At 39.4% G+C, this 24,845-nt stretch overlaps 1 protein-coding gene across 2 annotated transcripts in view; it reads left to right on the top strand.

Annotated features, from left to right (window-relative positions):
- The window catches only part of GALNTL6 (polypeptide N-acetylgalactosaminyltransferase like 6), a 1,391,757-nt gene that overhangs the window by 566,927 nt on the left and 799,985 nt on the right, over window positions 1-24,845 (top strand). Inside the window, exons 1-2 of one of the 2 annotated variants that reach the window (XM_070480690.1) lie at window positions 4,956-5,153; window positions 6,146-6,284. In XM_070480690.1, coding sequence (XP_070336791.1) covers window positions 5,138-5,153; window positions 6,146-6,284 — 155 coding nt within the window. In that variant the 5' untranslated portion in view covers window positions 4,956-5,137. Of the gene's footprint in view, window positions 1-4,955; window positions 5,154-6,145; window positions 6,285-24,845 lie in introns of those variants that run through there. The other variant, XM_070480689.1, reaches the window with a different exon arrangement.

Raw genomic sequence — 24,845 nt, 5'->3', positions numbered from 1 at the left:
ATGTCAATTCTACAACACCTAGCCACTTGTTTAGTGATAAAGTGATGTTTTCCTCACATCTCACACCAGAACAAGTTCCAGATGGTTCAAAAATGTTAATGAATAAAACAAAACAAAATGTTAGTAAAACTGAATTCATGAATGAATTTTTAAAATAATAGTACAGTAGTACTTGGCTTATCTATAAATGTAAATAAGAAACTATGTAAAAAAGTAAAATAATCTGGATGGAAAAAAATCTTAGATTTATGTTGATCCATTCTGACAATCACTTGTAATTGATGTATTAAGCCATTGACATTCAAAGTGATTGCTGATATACTTTTGATTAATCTCTACCTTACTCATTGCTGTTTTCTGTTTATCATCCTTGTTCATTGTTTGTCTTATACTTCTCTGTATTTTTGCTTTGAACTCAGCATTTTATATGATATCATTTTTCTCCACTTCTTAGTATACAAGTATACTTCTTTTTTTTCAACTAAAGAAATTATTTACTTTTTCCCTAGGTACATAGATGACAAAGTTATAAACAAGTTTTGATACATAGGAAAACCCTTCTGTCCAACTCTTTTTGCCAAATGAATCATCATAATACTTTTTCTAATTTTTAAAATACTACACAGCTTTCTTGGGCTGAAGTGATCACAAGAACATATTGATACTGGTATATTCTAGCTACTTATTTTTGAACTGTGGTCCTGGAAAAGACTCTTGAGAGTCCCTTGGACAGCAAGGAGATTCAACCAGTCAATCCTAAAGGAAATCTGTCCTGAATATTCATTGGAAGGACTGATGCTGTAGCTGAAATTCCAATACTTTGACCACATGATGCAAAGAGCTGACTCATTTGAAAAGACCCTGATGCTGGGAAAGATTGAAGGCAGGAGGAGAAGGGGAGGACAGAGGATGACATGGTTGGATGGCATCACCGACTCAGTGGACATGAGTCTGAGTAAACTCCGGGAGTTGGTGATGGACAGGGAGACCTGGCGTGCTGCAGTCCATGGGGTCACGTAGAGTCAGACACACTGAGCGACTGAAATGAACTGAACTGAACATTGCTTAAAAACAGCAATGGAGAAAAGTGTTATTTAAATATCAATTTCATATACAGAAAGTGCAATGTTTTTAACTCCCTTGACAGTTTCTTGTTTCTCTATCAATTTAAAATTGAGATAGCATAGACTCAGACAGCTATGCTTCTTTGTAACATTTTAGTGGTTGCCCTAGAGTTTGCAGCACATTTACAGTTAATGCAACTCCACTTATAAATAAAACTACAGCATTTTAAGTGGAGTGTTATATCTTAAAATAATAAAATGATCCTAATTATTAATACCTTCCTATGTCTTGTATCATTGCTGTCCTCTGTTCCACTTTTTATAAGCATATATGTGTCTATATAATGAACACAGAAATAATATAATATATAAACATATATAATCTATTACATTGTTAATATTCTACTTTGAACCAACTTCTATTAATTAAGAATAAGAAAAATGAAAAGGCTTTAGTTTTTAGTTTACCTTCCTTTATTCTTTCTTCAATGCTCTTGCTTCATGTAGATCCACGTTTATAACCTATATCATTTTCCTTCTTATAGAACTTTTTAATGTTTCTTACAAGGCAGGTCTAATAGCAACAAATTTCTTCAGTTTTTGTTTGTCTGAGATGGCCTTTATTTCTCCTTCACTTTTGAAGGATGGTTTCACAGAGGATGGAGTTTTAGGTGGATAGGGGGTTTTATTGCTCAATTCTTTAATTGTCAATATAATAGTTCACCTTCACTCTCTTCTTGCTTCTGTAGTCTCTGAAGAGAAGTTGAATAGAATTTTATTTTTGTTCCTCTGTAGGTAAGAAGCTATTCCTCTTGTTTTCTTTCAAGATTTTTTCTTTATCTTTGATTTTCTCTATTTTGAAAACGATATGCCTCAGTGTAGTGTTTTGGTAATTGGCCTGCAAGGTGTACCCTGATCTTCAGGGATCTGTGGTTTGGAGTCTGATATTCATTTGGGGAAATTCTCTATCATTGCTTTTTCAGATATTATCAGGTATTAATTCTCTCTCTCTCCTGTTCGCATTGTATGTGCACACGTGCACTGTCAGTTGCTCAGTCGTGTCTGAGTCTTTGCGACCTCATGGGCTGTAGTCTCCAGGCAAGAATACTGGAGTGGGTTGTCATTTCCTCCTCCAAGGAATCTTGCTGGCCCAGGGATCAAACCTGCGTCTCCCATGTCTCCTGCATGAGTAGGCGTGTTCTTTACCACTGAGCCACCTGGGAAGCCCTCCCATTAGGTATATGTTACACCTTTTGTAGTAATCCCACAGTATTTGAATATTCTATTCCTCAAGTTTTTGTTCTGTTTGCTCTTTGGATTTTGATGTTTCTATTGCTAAATCCTCTGGCTCAAAGGATCTTTCCTCAGCTGTACTCAGTCTACAAGGAATCCATCAAAAGCTTTCATCATTTCTATTAAGATTTTTTTTTTAATTGCTAGCGGCATGCTTTGCTCTTTCATAGAATTCCTAGCTCTCTGTTTATATGGCCCATCTGTTCTTGCATGCTGTCTACTTTATCCATTAGATCCTTAGCATATTAATCGTAGTTGTTTTCAACTGCTGGCCTGTTGGGGTCTAGCCCCAGCAGGATCTAGGGGAACCCTCAGGATGAATGGCATCGGCAAATGAGAGAGAAAGAGAGAGAGAGAGAGAGACCAGACCGGGATGGGCAGCAGAGTCTGGCAGTTGCTTTATTTTTGACCGTAGCCTTTATACCCTAAGTTGGTACATTTCTAAGGGGGAGATAAGCACACAGACTTAGTTTAACATTATATCAGCTTGTCCTTCATGAAACCAGGTATTCTCTGTATATTTTTGTTTATGAGAGTCTTTTCCCATAGATTTTTTATATATTATCTTTTGGCCTTGAGGTTAGCAGAAAACAAAAGTGGCAGTCTCATGGTACAGCTGGTTGCAACATAATATAAATACAATCCTGTTAACATAAAAGTCAGTCTTTTTGCAGAAATTCTCAGCTAAATTTATCTAAAAAGTTTAGCACACGAAGACTCTGCGGCTCTGGTGAGGGAGCCCCTGTTTAGCACTCCTGGTTAAAATTAACAGTTATCTTATTGTTCTTACACTAGGGCTTAACCCTTATTTTTCTGGATCTTTAACTATATTAACAATAGTTTCCACTGCACAACCTTAGCACATTAACATCAATCAAACGTTGATCCAATAACCACTTTTAAAACAATATTTTTTGTGTCCTCTAATAGGGCTTCCTCACCCCTCAAAAGGCTCTGTGCCTATTAGGGCCTTTTTTATGGTTAATCTCTATGTATAATACCTTTTGGCTTTCAGGCCTGTTGACAATTTATGGCTTGTACCTGGTGTAACTTTAAGCAACTTCAGTAGCCAACCATGTCTTTTTTGTGGTTGATCTTCTTTTTTAATTAGGTGTCATCTCTATGGGAACTAGATAAGATTACATTATTATGAAACAGAAATGCGAAGGACTGCAAAAACAGAAGATATGGCACAAAACAGGCTCTTAGTCTAAAAGTTAACTACCTGTAAGAAGTCACCAGCTAATCTCTATCTAAAGTATTTTCTATTAGGCACATTTGTGACTATTATTTGCGGAGCTTTTCTCACCCCACGGAGGGACCTATGCTTAATAGTTTCTTTTGTTAGTGTACCATGCTTGGGATGTTTAGAACAATCATGAGCATTTTTTGCAATGGGAGCACACATTTATCAAACAAGTCAGAATGCCAGCAAAACTGTTTGAATTGAACCATTTCTTTCATCCCTGGCCCCTTCATAGCATACCAGAGTCCAGGAGATTTATTAATTAGGATTTTAAGTTGGTCTTTATTCAGTGAAAGAGGAGCAGGAGAGCTCTCGGCAGGCAACACAAGAATCCGCAGCAGGGCGAACAAGAACAACAGCAGAAAAGGGGGGAGGATACAGGGTGGGGTAGAGGCCGAGGCCAACCTAGAGGGTCCCTTGTATCCTGAATGGCCTTGCGTGTCAGGTTTTTTCCTCATGACCTCGTCATGGGTGGGATCTCCCATAATGGCTCCCAGCACTGGCCTGATCATTCCACAATTCTTGCCGTGTCTCATTCTGATGCTTGTTGTTCCATCGCTGAGTCGCATCCACCTCTTTGCGACCCCATGGACTGCACATCACTCCAGGCTTCCATGTCCTCCTCTGTCTCCCAGAGTTTGCTCAAATTCATATCCATTGAGTCGGTGATGCCATCCAACCATCTCATTCTCTGCCACCTCCTTCTCCTCCTGCCTTTCCCAGGAGGAGATGCCTTTCCCATCTCCTCCAATCTTTCCCAGCATCAGTGTCTTTCTAATGAGTCATCTCTTCCCATCAGGTGGCCAAAGTATTGGCGCTTCAGCTTCAGCATCAGTCCTTCCAATGAATATTCAGGGTTCTTTCCTGTAGGATTAACTGTTTTGATCTCTGATTAAACATGGTCCACTGGAATAGGGAATGTCAAACCACTGCAGTATTCTTACCTCAAGAAACTCAATTCTGATCCTTTCTTCAAATTGTGACTTTTTGCCTTTTTGGCATGCCCTGTGGTTTTTTGTTTGTTTGTTTGTTTGTTTGTTTTTTCCCTTGGACATGATGTACTTGGTAAAAGAAACTGCTGTAAACAGGCCTTTCATGATGTGATGTAGAGGTGTGTGAGAGGGCATTCAGTATTTCCCTCCCCACTTTGGTTGGGCAGGATGGTTACCATGGGCTCAAGTCAGGAAATCCCTTCTCTTAGGTCTGTTAAGCTCAACAGGATACACCTGAGCAGGTGGGCTCTGGTTAACTAGGTTCCCCAAAGGGCAGGCCTTGTTGATGAGAAGAACAAGGTGTATTTTAAAATTTCTATCCTCCTCCTGCCAAGAACACAAGAGAATTTTTCTCTGGTATCTACTCTGGGAGCTTTGTTGAGCTTCTGGAGATAAACGTCACAATAAAATTGGAGCCTCTTTATGACTGAATCCTTGGAGACCTTTTACCTCTCAGACTTGCCTGCTCTGAGCCTCCAGCAGTTTGTCAGTTACAGTTCAGAGTTCATACCCTGGACAACTGGTTGCCGGCATTTCTGCTCATGAATTCTTGCTCTGGTAAGCCTGGGCTCCTGTTTCCCCCATCTGTCTCGCCTGTCCTATGTCTGCTCCTCTCTTCTGCATCCATGAAGGGTTGTTGAGTCTGTTCAGCTTTTCATCTGCTGTTAGGACAGAAAGGAACTTTCCAAGCTCCTTCCAGGCTGAACCAAAAAACAGAAGCCTTAGATTTAAATGAAATAAACCTAGAAAAGATTTACAACACAGATTCTTAAAAAAGCTTGAGCAAGCATATGTAAATTGCTCTTAAATGCAGATTGTCTTGTAAAATCTCTGAAAATCTGTTTCAAAATGTAAGAAATACAAATGATAAATGTATGTAAATTAATTTTGTTATTACTCAAGAGAAGGCAAATTAAAGTTTGAATAATCTGTATTTTTGCCAGCAAATTTCAAAATATTCTATAATGCTTCTGGGGATGTTAGAAAACTATCTACTAACTCTAAAGATATTCTGGCAACTTTATTTTCAGGGATTATCCCCCCTCTTCCAAGTATACAAACCTAGGAATCTTAAGCAAGCAAATAAGTTTATTAAGATTGTTTACAAGATAGAAAGTTAAAAATAACCTAGAAATATATTTTGATCAAATACTATAAATTGGAAGGTCATGGAATAATATCAACCATCAGAAGTAAATGAAGTAATGCCTTTTTTATTCAATTATGTTTGATAAAGTCAAATTATAAGGCAGTATGTATATTATCAGTATACATATGTCTGCATAGAAATGTTTAAGCTCTTAGCTGTGGTTTTTGCTGAGAGGTGAGACTGTACTTTTTACTTCTGTGTTGCTTACTTTTTATCATGAGTATGTTTCATTTCTCTAAATGAAATAAAATAATCATTTGATAAAATCTTGCTGCTGGAGCGTTCTCTGGAGCATAATAACAAGAGAGACTAAAGAAACACGTTCACATCCTGTTAGCTGTTCTAGAAGTGGAAGTGGTTTTTATGCAGACACTAACCCCTTTTCCTTTTCTGCTGATAGGGAAAGGGGAACATGGAAAACCTTACCCCCTCACTGAGGAGGACCATGATGACTCAGCTTACAGGGAAAATGGTTTCAATATTTTCGTCAGCAACAACATCGCTCTAGAGAGGTCCCTGCCAGATATCCGGCACGCCAAGTGAGTGTCCACTCGCCTGTGTGCAGGCTGCTTCCCTTGTCTCTTTTGGTTCATTATGTTTCATGTATATAACGGTGAGTTATACAATTAAAAACTTTACCCTATTAATTTTATATAAGCTATTTGTATTCCATTATTTTATATATACTTTTGGGTTTGGGGGGTTTTATTGAGGTATAGGGGCTTCCCTGATGGCTCAGAGGTTAAAGTATCTGCCTGCAACATGGGAGATCTGGGTTCGATCCCTGGGTCAGGAAGATCCCCTGGAGAAGGAAGTGGCAACCCACTCCAGTAATCTTGCCTGGAGAATCCCATGGACAGAGGGGCCTGACAGGCTATGGTCCACGGGTTTGCAAAGAGTCAGACATGACTGAGCAACTTCAGTTTCAGTTTTTCAGTTTTCATTGAGGTATAGATAACTTACAATGTTGTGTTAGCTTCAGATGTATAGGTATATATGTATATATGACTGAATTACTTTGCTGTGATATCATCAACTCAGTGGAATTGAGTCTGAGCAAACTCCAGGAGACAGTGAAGGACAGGGAAGCCTAATGTGCTGCAGTCCATGGGGTCCAAAAAGAGTCATACATGACTCAGTGACTGAACAACAAATGGTCTATATATACACACATAGCATCAGATGTTTAACTTATATGTATATGATGAATTACTTTGCTATACATCTATAAATATGCATCTATCTGTATACTATTTTTCAGATTCTTTTTCTTAATGAAACTTATAGTTACCAAAGGGGAAAGGGTGTGGAGGGATAAATTAGGAGTTGGTGCTATATACATTACTATATATAAAACAGACAGCCAATATAATCTTAAGGTATTATTTATTTAACCTGAAATAACCTCTAAAATTCCAAAAGATTAACTCTTGATGCTCAGAAGCTTAATGCCCATTTTCCTTATTGTGTTGGTGGTATGATCTCCATTTAAATTGAAACGCTTTCAGATGACCTCTGTACCTTTGCCTTTGCACGTTTTTCTTAGTGACTAGTGCTCTTAGGACAGTCTGCCTGTGCACGCCGTGGACTGACTGCATCCTCATGTCAGCCTTTATCAGCACCATTACTGTTACATTTTCTATAGCAAATGCCTGGAGTGAACACATCCATCATCTCAAGGGAATGGTTGGTTACTCCCATCACTTAGGAATTGCTTGTGGCTTGTCAGCTGACAGTGCATTCAGCTTTTACTGAAATGAAGCTAAACATTAGAGTCTGAATGGAAACAAGAAGACTATTACCTACAGTTGGAGGAAAGCCTTCTCTCTGGCCACCCTTGGCTAATCCTGGCCTTGCTTAGTGTACCCTTTTTCTAGTCTGATACAATCTTCTTTTTAGCATATGCAATGCTCAAAGTATGCCAAGAACATGAATGTGATCAGAATTTGCAGCGGTGGTGCTGTCCTGCATACTTGATAAATCTATCCAACTAACATAATACATTGACCTCAGCATTTCATCCTCCTTTAGAAACACTGGTGTGAAAGAAGGAAAATCAGAGAAGATTAAGGGCATACTTAGGACTAGGACTCTGTTAAACCAGTAGCATACCTTAAGTAAACCTTTGTGCAAAAGCAGTTAGCCCTTTAGGAACAAAAAAATCAGTGAATTCTGATTTGGCCAACTGTTTGTTAGTTGCTTCGCTATATTGTGTCTCTGTAGATTTTATTTTAAAATATAAAGACAACAGTTTTCTCCTTCAGTTTTATGTGAATTTGCATTTTCTAATATGGTTAACCAGAGGATTCATGTGAAGAAAAAATTAATTTTCCCCTAAACTGAATGCTTTATGTATTATCTAGGCCTTCTATCTAGCAAAATTATTCCCTTGTCACCTGAAATTATCTACGGTAATTTCTACTGACCAAGAATGCTTCCGCTTATGAGAAATTTTAATACCTAATTGCACACCATCAAAGATGCATTAAATTGCATTGTTGGCATAATATCCTTAGAGCATAATTTCTATCCACCTCCTCCCCCGCCCCCACACTTCCAGTCTTTTTATGTTTATGCAAGTGGAAAAATTTGCAGATGGAAATAGTGTAGAAAATCATTGAAGTCAAAAGAAGGTTGATATTCTCATTCTTTGCATAGAGTATATTTTTAGGGTAACTACTACCTTTTGAGATGAGACATTCCTAGGCAACAATGGAAAACAAAATAAAAGAATGGAAAGCAAGACATTTTGAAAATTTTATCAGAACTACTAAGTTTACAGTATTGGAGGGTATTTTTTAAATGTTAGGGATGAAGAATGCAGCTAAAACATGGTGTGTGAAATGGTATTCTTATTTCCTGAGGCTTGAATGTCTAATAGGACAGTGATCTAGTAAAATAATAACAAAAAGGGAAAACAAATAATCTTAACAGAAGATTGGAGAAGCATGTCAGGCAGACGTTAAGAGTGAGATCCCAGGAGTGGTCATTTCCTTGGTCAGTCCCATGTCTGACTCTCACCAAGGTAGGAAGGTAGGTGAGACGGTGCCTCTGGTTTTTGTCAAGGTACTACCTGCTGGAAACTGGAAACCAAATAAAGTCTTAACGGGATCCCACTGTTTAAAGTCCTATGCTTTTGACCTTGGCTATGCTTCTCAAAATACAGGAACAGAAAATAAGAGCATGCAATGCAACTCTATCCTTGAAAATGTCAAAGCAGCTGGACACAGATTCCAGTGTTTTCAATTTAATGTAGCTATAGGTAATGGACCATAGCTTGTTTGTATGGACAGAATCTATGGAAGAGAATGCAGAATCTGTATAACTTTTCTAGTCAAATGTAACAAGTCTAAGAAACTTTGCATTTACAGTCAACCAATTCCAACTACTGGCTGAGTTTATCCAATTACTCAGAGTTTATTTTTTGTGTGTTTTAGGATTTTGCAATGCAAAATATCAGGGAATACTGTCTTGCAATTTTGTTGGACTAGATCTTCATTCCAAAACACATCATTGTGGTTCTCGATCCACTGTTCTACAATATAGATCACTTTCTGTGTATATACTGGTGCTCTATTCCTGCTCATGTTCTCAAAATTTTCATGATTCTAGGTGTTGTGACATGCATAGTGCACAAATCTAGTCTACTGTGGAGAATATTTAGAACATGAATTATAACAGAAATCCCAATCCAGACAGCACTTTTATTTGTCCTGTTATTTACTTCTTCACAAGCATAAAACTGAATATCTTCTTTGGCATCATTGTTTCATTGAGCCAGTAATCAGTTTAGTTCAGTCATTCAGTCATGTCTGACTCTTTGCAACCCCATGGACTGCAGCACGCCAGGCTTCCCTGTCCATCATCAACTCCTAGAACTTGCTCAAACTCATGTCCATCAAGTCAGTGATGCCATCCAACCATCTCATCCTCTGTCATCCCCTTCTCCTCCCACCTTCAGTCTTTCTCAGTATCAGGGTCTTTTCCAGTGAGTCAGTTCTTTGCATTAAGTGGCCAAAGTATTACAGCTTCAGTTTCAGTGTCAGTCCTTCTAATGAAGGACTGATTTTCTTTAGGATTGACTGGTTGGATCTCCTTGCTATCCAAGGGACTCTTGAGAATCTTTTCCCTCACCATAGTTCAAAAGCATCAGTTCTTTGGCACTCAGCTTTCTTTATAGTCCAACTCTCACATCCATACATGACTACTGGAAAAACCATAGCTTTGACTGGATGGACCTTTGTTGGCAAAGTAATGTCTCTTCTTTTTAATACGCTATCTAGGTTTGTTATATCGTTTCTTCCAAGGAGCAAGCATCTTTTAATTTCACAGCTGCAGTCACCATCTGCAGTGAATTTGGAGTCCCAAAAAATAAAGTCTGTCACTGTTTCCATTGTTTCCCCATCTATTTGCCATGAAGTGATGGGACCAGATGCCATGATCTTCATTTTTTTAATATTAAGCCAGCTTTTTCACTCTCCTCTTTCATCTCCATCAAGAGGCTCTTTAGTTCCTCTTTGCTTTCCACCAAAAAGGTCATGTCAACTGCATACCTGAGGTTATTGATATTTCTGCCGTCAATCTTGATTCCAACTTGTGCTTCATCCAGCCTGGCATTTCACATGATGTATTCTGCATATAAGTTAAATAAGCAAGGTGACAATATATAGCCTTGATGTACTCCTTTTCCAATTTAAAACCAGTCTGTTTTCCCCATGTCTGGTTCTAACTGTTGCTTCTTGATCTGTATTTGGGGTCAATCTGAGAGAAACCTGAGTTTGTCCTGTCATTAGAGCATCTTCCCATTGTATCTAATATAATGTCCGTAAGAACTTTACTATGAGAGCTTCTGCATGACATATGGCAGTCACTGGCTGGCCTGGCTTCATTTTACAGACTTTTGTTTTTCTCCACCTGTATTTACAGACTTTAGTTTTCCTTCACCTGTCTGATATAGCAGTATAATCTGCTATATATTGGAGTATAGCAGATTAACAAATGTTTGACATTTTCACGTGCATAGTGGAGGGACCCAGCCATATGCGTGTATCCATTCCCCCCAAATGCCTCTCCCATCTAGGATGCCACATAACGCTGAGCAGAGTTCCATGTGATACAGTAGGTCCTTGTTGGTTATCCATTTCAAATATAGCAGTGTGTCCATGTCCATCCCAAATTCCCTAGCTATCCCTTCTCCCTGTCCTTGCCCCCTTGCAACCATGTTGCCATCTGTATTTTGCTTGTGCACTTCCTTTTTATTCAGTAACCCATTGGGATGTCACAACTTTACATGATATAGAACATCTTATTTTGACTCTAACATACATTTAGAGTACACAGTACATATAAAATAAGGTAAAAGGCAATCATGGAAGGATGACCTACATAGAAAAGAAACTGATAAACTTATACATGAGTTAATTGTTAGCAAGATACAATTTAAGAATATTTAAGCAAATATTACTCCCTGGATATAACTGCATGAAGACAGTTACCACAAGTCTTTCAAACGATGCTAACATTAATGTATGTAACAAGAAATTACATGTGAGGGAAGAGGAAGTACATTAGATTAGGACACACAGAGTGTGTTAGTTGCTCAGCTGTGTCTGACTGCTTGTGACCGCATGTACTGTAGGCTCCTCTGTCCATGGGATTTTCCCAGGCAAGAATACTGGGGTGGGTTGCCATTTCTACAGGAGTCTTCCTGACCCAGGCCTCCTGCATCGCAGGCAGATTCCTTCCATCTGAGCCACCAGAGAACACACAGAGAGTTAGGAGGTGTAACAGGAGAGTTGAGGTCAGCTTCACAGAGAATTCGGGCTTCCCTGGTAGCTCAGATGGTAAAGCATCTGCCTACAATGCAGGAGACCTGGGTTCGATCCCTGGGTTGGGAAGAGCCCCTGGAGAAGGAAACGGCAACCCACTCCAGTATTCATGCCTGAAAAATTCCATGGACCAAGGAGCCTGGTCGGCTACAGTCCATGGGGTCACAAAGAGTCAGACATGACTGTGTGACTTCATTTTGCAGAGAATTCAGGTAAACACATCATTGATGTGAGGTTTCATTTCTTGCTGTGATGAAAATATCATGATACACATTCCATGTGCATCCACATTAATTATAGTACACTTATAATGTGCCTGAGTAGATGGGATATTTTTGAATTCGAGCAGTTCTGCTCTGAGGCTTCCAGATGGCTTAGCAGTAAATTATTCACCTGCCAATGCAGGAGACATGGATTTGATCCATAGGTTGGGAAGATCCCCTGGAGGAGGGCATGGCAACCCACTCCAGTATTCTTGCCTGGAAAATCGCACAGACAGAGGAGCCTGGCAGGCTCCATGGGGTTGCAAAGAGTCAGACACAACTGAGCGACTGAGCACACACACATACATATAGTTCTGCTCTGAAATGTGTCTTTCCCTTTTCCTTTAACCTATATGCCAAGGAGGTTTTGGCTTCATGCCTTTGATAACAAGCAAGATACTGGATTTTAAGAGAAAATTCTGAGAGATCTCATCTCTTGAGAAAACTTAGAGGAATTTATACAACTTCTTGTTATGGTCTCATAGTGTGATTGCTTTCAGCAGTGTGGCATGTGTATCAGGCTTCCTAGCATAACTGTGTTTACTGTATAATTTCAGAACCAGTGGAGAGACTGTCCCAGAAATGGTTTGCAAGTAAACTGTTATCTTTATTACTGACTGGCTTTATTGGTGGGCATGGTTTAGACCTGGGACAAGTGCGATTCCTAATACCAAATTCCAGAAGGACGTGCATTCAGCCTTCCAGTCACTGACATTGTTGACAACCCTAGGATAATTGTGAGTTTCCCTGGTGTCTCAGTGGTAAAGAATCTGCCAGAAATGCAAGAGACCTGGGTTCGATCGCTGGGTTAGGAAGATTCCCCTGGAGGAGGACATGGCAACCCACTCCAGTTTTCTTGCCTGAATAATCCCTTGGACGGAGGAGCCTGGCAGACTGCAGTCCATGGGGTGCACAGAGTCGGACCTGACTGAGCCCAGATGACAGCTGTAGAGCTTAGGGCCTCAGGGGCAGAAAGAGCTGTCTGATCTGTGCACCACAGCGGGTTCCCATGCAGAAAACTGAAGCAGAAGCTGAGCCAAGCATAAGATCCATAACTCTAACTCAGCGATCATGTGACTTTCCTTCTCTAGAGGGGATGTGTGGGAGAAACGCTGGGTACTTCTCGAAGAGCCTGGGACCAGTTATGGAGGGAAAGGACCTCCCCCTCCCCTGGATGAACTGGGCACAGTGTTGATTGAAACTTTGTATACAAGAAGAAAGGTAGATTCTCCATATACATATATTTCAAGTATTTTTCTTTTATCGGTTAGACTCTTAAGTCTAAATATTCCTGCCTTCTGGATTTGTATTGAGTAATAGTGACTGAAGAGTTAAATATCTTGATTTGGACTGTGACGATGAACCAAGAAATGGTCATTTTGAGTTTATACATACCAAGTTTACTAACAGGGTGCTAACTTTATTTCTCTAAGTGAGTATTTAAGATATTTAAAATTGGTGGCAGGTTTACTGTGATCTATTATTCAGTTATTTCTTTTTCTTCTGATGGTTATCCCTCTGATTCCCTTCCTTTTCCATTCATATCATGAGGAGATAAAATATAAACATATCAAGTGAATTACAATTTGAATATATAAATTGTGAATATAATTAAATTTTGTGAGTCAACTTTGAGTTTATTTTATTGCTCTTTAGTCACTATTCTGACTCATTGTGACCCCATGGACTGCAGCACGCCAGGCTTCCCTGTCCTTCACTATCTCTCAGAGTTTGCTCAGACTCATACCCTTTGAGTCGGTGATGCCATCCAACCATTTCATCCTCTATCGTCCCCTTCTCCTCCTGCCCTCAATCTTTCCCAGCGTCAGTATCTGTTAAAATAAGCAGGGTCTGACTCACATCAGGTGGCCGAAATATTGGAGCTTCAGTTTCAGCATCAGTCTTTCCAATGAATATTCAGGGTTGAATTCCTTTGGAATTGACTAGTTTGATCTCTTTGCAGTCCGAGGGACTCTCAAGAGTCTTCTTGAGTTTATTAGGAAAAAATAATTATGTGTGTCCAGTTTATTTTAACTATAGTGCAGTGAATATAATAGAATAATATTTAATTTCACATGAAATAGAAAAATGTGATCTGGCTGCTCTAACTCTGAGCTATTGAATGCTAGAATTTATTCACAGAGGTATTTGAGGTTCACCATACAATAGTGTGCAAGGATTTTCTTAAAATTTCTGAGATTCAAGGCTACTTAAAAATTAGGGAGTTGTTGACAAATGTAGGATCACTAAAATTGAGATATCAAACATTTCTGTCACCCCCAAAGTTCTCCATGTCCCCTTTGCAAAAAATCTCTCCTTCCTCTAGCGTCATCCAGCAGTGATCTGACTTCTGTCCCTAAATTTTTGCCTTTTCCAGAATATTCTATAAATAGAATCACGCAGTATGTAGCTTTTTGTGTCTGGCATCTTTCACTTAGCACAGTGTCTTTAAGACTAATCCCTGTTGTTGCATACATCAGTAGTTTGTCCCTTTATTACCGAGTGCAGTCCTGTCATATGGATTGTTAACTATTCACCAGTCCGTGGACATTTGGTTTGCTTCCAGTCTGGGGCTATGATGAATAAAGCTACTGTGAACATTCACATTCAAAAGAAAAACTGAGAAGGCACTGGCTTCCTTTCATATTTTCATTATGATTTATTCGTGAAGTTGATTGTTTTTTTTTTTCAATAAGTTGACAAGTGAATTCTGAAACAAGTTATGCTAAAGGAATTGCGCCCTCCAATCACATCAACGTGCTGTCACCAGAAAGGCAGGAAATGTGTCCTTTGAATGAAATGCTACTCTAACCTAGGGTGTGTCTAAACATGATTGGAAAAAGGGGAAAAAAATTTATCGTAAGCAGAATATTGAGAGAGGAATGACCAGGATCAACAGATAGGAAATAACCTTTCAAAATGGTTGTTCAGTTTTGTTTTATTGCACTTCACTTTTTAAAAATTAATTTCTATCGGGCTTCTCTGGTGACTCAGTGGTAAAGAACCTTCCTGCCAATGCAGGAGATGTGATTCAGATCCCTGGTCTTGTGAGATTACCTGGAGAAGGAAATGGGAACCCACTCTAATGTTCTTGCCTGGGAAATCCCGTGGACAGGGGATCCTGACGGGCTGCAGTCCATGGGGTTGCAGAGAGTTGCATACAGCTTCGAAAGTGAACCACATGTTGCTTCCAAAGCTGTGTTAGTTTCTGCCGGAGGGCAACGTGAACCAGCTGTATGTATACATACATTCCATCTTTACTGAGTTTCCCTCCCACCCAGGTCACCTCGGAACTCTGAAAGGGGTTTGCTATGCCCTATAGCCGGTTCTCATGAGTTACCTATTTCATACATGGTATCAGTAGTCTATATTTGCCAATCCAATCTCCCCATTCATCCCACCCCACTTCCCTCTGGCATCTCCACAGGTTTGTTTCCTACCCCCTCGCAGTGATTCTATTTCTGTTAAAGTGTTATTCAGTTTTTAATAACTGAATAATTCCCTGGTGGTTCAGCTGGTAAAAGACTCTGCCTGCAATGCGGGAGACCTGGGTTCAATCCCTGGGTTGGGAAAATCCCCTGGAGAAGGGAACGGCTACCCACTCCAGTATTCTGGCCTGGATAACTCCATGGACTGTATAGTCCATGGGGTTGCAAAGAGTCGGACACGACTGAGAGTCTTTCATTTTAATTGTAAATTTTGATAGCGGCCTCATGCAAACTAGTGTAGCTATTAGCACATTAGTGTGTTTCTAAGGGTCATGAAAGAAAATCCATGATAGACTAACAATGAAAATGTACACAAGAATCTCTTCTACTGAGTAAAGCCTGAAAGACATGGAAGAGTTTTTATCAGTGTAACTGACGATGTTACAGTGTTGAAATGAAATCCTCCAGGAAGAGGTAACAGTTGAAGTGTTGTCAGACGTTTAATCTTTGGAGTGAATGACAGCTCATAAAGCAGATGCTTTGCACGGAGGAAAGAGGAAAACACGGGGCATGGGGTCTGAAAGCCTGGCCTTGGGAAAGTCGTGCACACACACAAACTTCTGGAAATGACCTAAATATGTCTTGTAACTTTTTCAATGTAAACATTGCTCTCAATTGATGTACATTTGACTCCAAACCAGAGCTCTAACTCTAAAAGCCTAGTTGTTTATTACTGTGTTATCCTGCTTCAAATTATGGTAAAAATACAAAAGTTGAAATTATACTGAGTTGCAATGTATTAGCTTATTAAGATCCAACCAAAATGTAATTGCTGTTTTATTAAAAAATTTTTTCTTATGCAAACCATTTTTTAACCATTTTTTTAAGTCTTTATTGAATTTGTTACACTATTGCTTTGGTTTTATCTTTTTGATTTTTTGGCCACAAGGCATGTGGGAACTTAAGATCCCCAACCAGGGATCAAACCCATAACCCCTGCACTGGAATGAGAAATCTTAATCACTGGACTACCAGGTAAATCCCCATAATTGCTTTTTTCTTTTATTTATTTTTAATTGGAGGTTAATTGCTTTACAATATTGTGATGGCTTCTGCCATGCATCAATATGAATCTGTAATTGCTTCTTAAATTATAGAAAGAAACTAGAAAATCAAGTATAAATTCATGATTGGTCATTATTGTCATTTATGGGACCTTTATTTCAGTCATAAATATATATATATTCATGGGATTGTGTTAGTCTCTCAGTTATGTCTGACTCTTCGTGACCCCGTGAACTGTAGCTCGCCAAGCTCCTCTGTCCATGGGATTTTCTAGGCAACAATACTGGAGTGGGGGTTGCCATTCCCTTCTCCAGGGGATTTCCCCAAATTCCCACAGTGCAGGCAGAGCCTTTACCATCTGAGCCATCCTGGAAGACATTCATAGGATTAGATTATATGTATTTTTAATTCTAATTGTATGTAATTTTGTTACCCCCAAGTGTTAATATATAAGGCTCCAAATGGAACACATTTACTAAAAACACTAATAGCTAAATATGAGATTGCATTACAACATGAGTGATACAGAAAAATCATACTTAGATAAATATTAAACTGCTGGGTTTTCACTATGCAGTCATCACAGCAAACTTTCATGGCACTACTGCTAAAGTCAGTGTCTAGAACAGGTGGTAGTTAATACATCACTAGGAAATACCGATGTGCTTCAAACTCAGACAGTTATTTATGTTATCTGTGACCTTGGTAGTAAAGTCAGTATTTCGAATTAGTGTGACTATAGAGTTGAAAGGTTGTTGCTGAACTATAAGACGCCAGGATTCTTGGCCTCTGGAGGAGACGAATTTAATCCAGGGCCAGAGACGAGGCTGGATCGCTCAGGGCTTTTGTGTAATAAAGTTTTATTATAAAGAAGATAGAGAAAGCTTCTGACATAGGCATAAGAAGGGGGCAGAAAGAGTCTTCAGCTGGATGTTATATAGTCACTAGCAGTCTGTTAATGAAAAGAAAGGAATGTCTTAAAACTCAGAATGGCACCAGGCCCCTCATCCATAAATTGCATTTTGTGATAATCCTGGCACCAGATGATTCATCCCAGGCCATAAAACGATTGACTTGAATCTTGTAGAAGGGCAGATTACCATACAGATAGTTTTGTTTACATAGATTAGGGGAACAATATCTGAGTATAACATACTGGTTTGTCAAGTAGGTTCTGAGCCATTTGGTGGAACTTGAAGACAGAGTCTGGGGTACATTAACATAGCTTAAGACAAACATTTCCATAAGAAAAAATGTATTGGTTAACTCAAGGTTTGAGAATAGTTAGCTTCAGGTGAAACCAGGTGTCCTGGCAACACAGTATTTTAAGAGAAACCTCCTTTTAACTTTGTATAGAGAAGGGAAAAAAATATCACCAGTTTGTTTCCTTCTGCCGCTTAAGAGAGGTAAAAATGTCTAGCACTTGCAGCCTATTTCCTCCATTTGGAGTCCCCTGGCCTTCCTGCCTGTTACCTCTCAGAGTCATCCAAATTTTAAAGTTTCTCTGGAAAAGTGGAAAATATTGAGCTCATAGAAGAGCAGCTGATTTTTGGAAGTTTGACGTCAAACTAGATCAGAGCTGATCTTGGAGTTAGTCTTAAGAGATTATTATTTTTTAGCATTTATAATGAAATAATGAAAGAGGTACAGTGTTTAGATATGGGAATTTTCCCATAACTGAAAAAAAAAAATGGTGTCATATCATTTGCTGTTGTTTACTTGCTAAGTTGTGTCCAACTCTCTGTGACCCCCTGAACGGTAGCCTGCCAGGCATTTGTTCATGGGTTTTCCTCGGCAGGAATACTGAGGCCATATTCCCTATTCCTAGGCATAATACCTATTCCCTTCTCCAAGGGGTCTTCCCAACCCAGGGATCAAACTAAGTATCTGGCATCTCCTGCTTGGCAGCAGATTCTTTACCACTGAGCCACCAGGGAGACCTGTCTTGTATCATAGACATAGGTTAATATCAGAATTATTAAAATGATGACAGGCAAAGGCCGAAAGCTGTTTATTATAATGATTACTTCTGTATTGGTCTACTGCTTGATAATGATGTTAAAATAAATAAAAGAAAAAACAAAACACAAAGAACAGAGTCTATGTAGATATCCCATGCCTAGTTGCTTGTGTTATATATACTTACAAATTAAAATATTTATATAGAAACTTCAGTGTGAAACTCTAAAGTCACAGATGCTTAAATTACACTCATTTCCTTTTTCCATATGTAAAGCTTTTTAAAATAATTTTTATTGGAGTATAGTTGATTTACAATGTTGTGTTAGTAAAACATCAACTCCTCCTTTGAGCCAGTATCAAACCAGCAACCTATGGATGACTAAACTGGGATGTACTACAGTCCTCCACTCTACCAGTTGAGCTACCAAAGGAAGTGCTCTCATTTCTTGATTAGCAACTATTGTATATTTCAAAGTTATCTCTAATTTTACAGTCTTTCAAATTAGTAAAATTTATTTATTAAAATGCTCTCCTTTGAAAAATTAATCTCATTTACTTTGATACCAGCCTGCCAGATGGTTAGTCACTCCCATAGGAAATTGCACACACATAGTATTTAGACTGATTCTCCTGTATTTTGGGGCTTGCCTGGTGGCTCCAGTGGTAAAGAATCTGCCTTGCAATGCAGGAGACCTGGGTTCAATCCCTGGGTCAGAAAGATCCTCTGGAGAAGAAAATGGCAACCCACTCCAGTATTCTTGCCTGGGAAATCCCATGGGCAGAAGAGCCTGGTAAGTTACAATCCACAGGGTCACAAAGAGTCGGACACGACTGAGTGACTAACGCTGTATTTTGAATTGGAAATTTTGGACAGTGCCTCCTACTGTAACAATGGCTGCCTGACAATAAAACGTTGATTTTCTGCCATCTTCAGCCCATAATGTAATGTTCATCATGTGATAAATATTAATCATTTGTTAGGTATCGAATAAATGCAGAAAAAAATCCAGAAAAAATCCAGAAAAACAAAACAAAAAATAAGCCATTGTCAAAATCACGTCTGTTAAGTTTCAAAGTATGTCCTTTGCAAGCTTAAACCATGGTGAAGATGCTTAAAAAGTTGGCAGAAGTTTTTGAAGCAGAAATAGATTCTCAGTTTTAATTCTTTTAAGAAAAATGGAAATCTGATGTAATGATGCATTCTATTCAGTAAGATTAATCTTACTATAGGAATTCTAAATTTGTTCCCTCTTTATTATGTTTCCAGGCTTCCCTGGTAACTCAGACAGTAAAGAATATGCCTGCAGTGCTGGAGACCCAGGTTCAATCCCTGGGTCAGGAAGATCTCCTAGAGAAGGAAATGACAACCCACTCCAGTATTGTTGCCTGGAGAATTCCATAGACAGAGGGTCCTTGTGGGCTACAGTCCATGGGGGTTGCAAAGAGTCAGACATGACTGAGTGACTAACACTATTATATTTCCACTCATTGCAGTTTAATGAGATAAGAGGTAGTGATTAATAATTCAGTTTATTTATTTAAGAAATGTGGAATAATCTGCCATTTTTAAAAAGTTAGCATCAGTGTTAGTAATGAAAGACTGGATATGTTGCTCATAAAACGATGAAGTGAAATGAATATCTGGGCTCACTTCTTCTACTTAACACTGTACTGTGATTATAGTTGAGACAGTTGGGCAAGAAAAAGAGGTAAAGTGATCCAAATTAGAAAAGAAGAGTTAAAACTTCTCTATTGGTAGATGACATAATCTTATACAGAAAACCATAGGGAATCCACTGAGAAAGCTAGTAGAACTAATAAACAATGTCAGCAAGGTACTAGGGTATAATATGAAAATCATTTTATTTTTATACACTTGCAGTGAATAATCTGAAAATAGCTCTAAAGAAAGCAATTCCCTATAAAATCAAAATGAGTACAATGTTTAGGAATCAGTCAAACAAAGAGATGTAAAACTTACACTTTGAAAACTACAAAACATTGTGGAATGAAAAGGAAGAGATGAAGAAGCATCCCATATTTGTGAATCTGAAGAGTTAATATTAACTCAGCAGAACACTCAAAGCTGAGCTATAGATTGAGAGAAATTCCCATACAAATCCCAGATGACTTCTGTTTAGAAGTTGACAAGCTGATTCTAAAATTCATGTGAAATTGCGGGGACCCAGCATAGCCAGGACAATCCTAAAGAACACCAATCAAATGGGATAACACACATTTCCTGACTTCAAATTTATTGTATGTCAACAGTAATCAATACAGTGTATTATGTGGGTAGATATATAGATGAACAGAATATAATTAAGAGTTCAGAAATAGTTCCATATGTCCTGGACAAATCGATTTTTTGACAAGGGTACCAAAACCATTCAATGTGGAACAAATAATCTTCTAAACAAACGGTACTTGGACAACCAGGAAACCACATGCAAAAGAAAGATGTTGGACCCTTAACTCGGACCATAAAAAAAGAAAGTGAAAGTGAAAATCGCTCAGTTGTGTCTGACTCTTTGTGACCCCATGAACTATACAGTCCATGGAATTCTCCAGGCCAGAATACTGGAGTGGGTAGCCTTTCCCTTCTCCAGGGGATCTTCCCAACCCAGGGAGCAAACCCAGGTCTCCTGCTTTGCAGGCAGGTTCTTTACCAACTACCACAGAAGGTGAGCGCAAAACATATCAATGAGCTCAATGTCAGAACTGAAACTGTAAGACTCGGAAGAAAACACAGAAGTAAATCATCATGACCTATGATTTGATAAAGACTTTTCTAGAATCTACCTGCAATGCAGAAGACACAAGAGAGGGGGTTCAATCTCGGGGTCAGGAAGATCTCCAGGAGGAGGAAATAGCAATCCTCTCCAGTATTCTTGCCTATGAAATCACATGGATAGAGAAGGCTGGTGGGCTACAGACCATGGGGTTGCAAAGAGTCTGACACAACTGAATGACTGAGCATGTTCTTGTGCATCATGCCAAAAGGATAAGAGACAAAAGAAATAGATAAGTTGAGCTTCATCAAAATTTAAATGCATCAAACTTTTATGCTTCAAAGGACACTATCAAGAATGCAAAATGACAACCCACAGTACTAGAGAAATATTTGCAAATTGTGTATATGATAAGAAATTTTTATCTAGAATATATAAAAACTTATAATTTAATGATAACAAGACCAATAACCCAGTTAAAATATAGACATACGATCTGAATAGTCATTTCTTCATGGAAGATATGGAAATAACCAATATATCCATGAAAAATATTCAATGCCCTTAGTCATCTGGGGGAACAAAAGAAGAAAGTGTTAGTCAATCAGTTGTGTCCAACTCTTTGTAACCCCATGGACTGTAACCCGGCAGGCTCCTGTGTCCATGGAGATCTCCAGGAAGAGTACTGAAGTGGGTTGTCATTCCCTTCTCCAGGGGACCTTCCAGACCCAGGGATCAAACCCAGGTCTCCTGCACTGCAGGTGGATTCTGTATTGTCTGAGCCACAGGGAAGCCAGTCGTCTGGGAAACACGTATGAAAACAAAAACGAGATGCTACTTCACGGCCACTGTGTGTGCTTGGTCACTCACTGTCCTGTGAGACAGTCTCTGACCACATGGACTGTAGCCCACCAGGCTCCTCTGTCCACGAGCCTCTCCAGGCAAGAAGACTGGTATGTGTTGCCATTTCCTCCTCCAGAGAATCTTCTTGACCCAGGGATCAAACCTGAGGCTCTTGTGTCCCCTGCAATGATAGGCAGATTCTTTACCACTAGCGCCACATGAGATGTCAAATAATAAATGTTGGCCATGATGTGGAGAAATTAAAACCCTTGTACACTGACAGTGGGAATGTAAAGTAATGTCAGTGCATTAAGAAATACTCTTGCAGTTCCTCTAACAATTAAACACAGTTACCATATGACCCAACAATTCTACCTTCAGGAATACACCAAAGGGAAATGAAAACATGTCTACACAAAAGTCACATGTGAGTGTTTATAGGAGCATTATTCATAATAGCCAAAAGGTGGCAACAACCCAGTTGTTTGTCAGGAAGTCACTGGTTAAATAAAACACGGTAAGTCATGATATCATGGGCTTTCCTTGTGGCTCAGCTGGTAAAGAATCTGCCTGTAATGGAGGAGACCTGGATTCGATCCTTGGGTTAGGAAGACCCCTTGGAGAAGGGAGAGGCTATCAATAACCTCGAAATGAAGATGACACCACCCTTATGGCAGAAAGCAAAGAATAACTAAAGAGCCTCTTGATGAGAGTGAAAGAGGAGAGTGAAAAAGTTGGCTTAAAGCTCAACAGTCAGCAAACTAAGATCATGGCATCTCAGTCATGTAAGACTCTTTGTGACCCATGGACTATATAGTCCATGGAATTCTCCAGGCCTGAATACTGGAGTGGGTAGCCATTCCATTCTCCAGGGCATCTTCCCAACCCAGGGATCGAACCCAGGTCTCCCACAATGCAGGCAGATTCTTTACAAGCTGAACCACAAGGAAAGCCCAAGAATAATGGAGAGGCTAGCCTATCTCTTCTCCAGGGGATCATCCTGACCCAAAAGTTGAACTGGGGTCTCCTGCATCACAGGCAGATTCTTTACAAACTGAGCTATCAGGGAAGCTACCTGGTCCCATCACTTCATGGGAAATAGATGGGGAAACAATGGAAACAGTGGCAGACTTTATTTTTGGGGGCTCCAAAATCACTGCAGATGGTGGCTGCAGCCATGAATTTAAAAGATGCTTGCTCCTTGGAAGAAAAGCTATGAACAACCTAGAAAGCATATTAAAAAGAAGAGACATTACTTTGCCAACAAAGTCTGTCTAGTCAAAGCTACAGTTTTTCCAGTAAAGTCAAGTATGAATGTGAGATTTGGACTCTAAAGAAAGCTGAGTGCCGAAGAATTGATGCTTTCAAACTGTGGTGCTGGAGAAGACTTCTGAGAGTCCCTTGGATTACAAGGAGATCAACCAGTCCATCCTAAAGGAAATCAGTCCTGAATATTCATTGGAAGCACTGATGCTGAATCTGAAATGCCAATTCTTTTGTCACCTGATGGGAAGAACTAACTCATTGGAAAAGACCCTGATGTTGGGAAAGACTGAAGGCAGGAGGGAAAGGGGATGACAAAGGATGAGATGCCTGGATGGCATCAGCGACTCGATGGACATGAGTTTGAACAAGTTCCAGGAGCTGGTGACGAACAGGGAAGCTGGGCAGTGCTGCAGTCCATGGAGTCGCAAAGAGCTGGACACGACTGAGCAACTGAATTGAAATGAACTGAAGTCATATCATGGAAGACGATTCAGTCATAAAAAGGAACAGAATACTTATAAGTGCTACATGTTTGGACTCCCCTGGTGGCTCAGATGGTAAAGCATCTGCCTACAATGTGGGAGACCCAGGTTCAATCCCTGGGATGGGAAGATCTCCTGGAGAAGAAAATGACAACCCACTCCAACATTCTTGCCTGGAGAATCCCATGGACAGAGGAGCGTGGGAGGCTACAGTCCATGGGGTCACAAAGAGTCAGACATGATTGAGAAACTTCACTTCACTTGGTTAACCTTGAAAGCATTATGCTAAGTGAAAAAAATTCCATATAATATATGTTTCTAGCTGTATGAATGTCCACAATAGGAAACGCTGAGGAACAGAATGTGTAAACAGTGGTTCTCTAGGGCTATGAGTGGATAAAGATCAGGGTAGTTATAACCAAGGCTATGAGACTTTTTTTTTTAATTGGAGTATAATGGCTTTACAATGTTGTGTGACCTCCTGCCATACAATGACATGAATCAGCTTCATGTATGCACGTGTCCCCTCTCTCTGGGACCTCTCTGCACCCACCCCCCATCCCACCCCCTGGGTCATCTCAGAGCACTGAGCTGCCACAGTGTCCGCAAGTCCATTAGACACATTTTCTACATCTGCATCTCCATTCCTGTCCTAGAAATAGGTTTGTCTGTTCCATTTTTCCAGATTCTATATATATGTGTTAATGATCTTTCTCTCTCTTTCTTTTTTACTTACTTCACTCTGCATGACAGACTCTAGGACCATTCACATCTCCACAAATGACCTAATCTTATTCCTTTTATGGCTGACATTCCATTGTATGCATGTGTCACATCTTCTTAGTTGGCCATTTAGGTTGCATCTATGTCCTGGCTATTGTAAATAATGCAGCTGTGAACAGTGGGCTACATGTGTCTTTTTGAATTATGGTTTTCTCAGGGTATGTGCCCAGTAGTAGAATCGCTGAATTAAACAGTAGTTTTGTTTTTTGTTTATTAAGGAACTTCTGAGATTTCTTTTTAAGTTGACGAATATATTCTAATATCTGTTGTGCTAATGGTTACACATGTCTGTGAATAAAGTAGAAATCCATGAGTTGTACACTTTACCTAATGCAGAAAATGAATTGGATGTTATGTGAATTATATCTCAGTAAAGCTCTTTGAAAAAAAAGATAAATCACTTCCGTTTTCTCCTAGTCAAATAATGTGCTTCTCCGTTTTTACCAAA

This window comes from Odocoileus virginianus, chromosome 18 (assembly GCF_023699985.2).
Source record: "Odocoileus virginianus isolate 20LAN1187 ecotype Illinois chromosome 18, Ovbor_1.2, whole genome shotgun sequence".
Taxonomy (NCBI): Eukaryota; Metazoa; Chordata; class Mammalia; order Artiodactyla; family Cervidae; genus Odocoileus; species Odocoileus virginianus.
The sequence above is the reverse complement of the archived record's forward strand: the minus strand, read 5'-3'. Positions and strand labels throughout refer to the sequence as shown.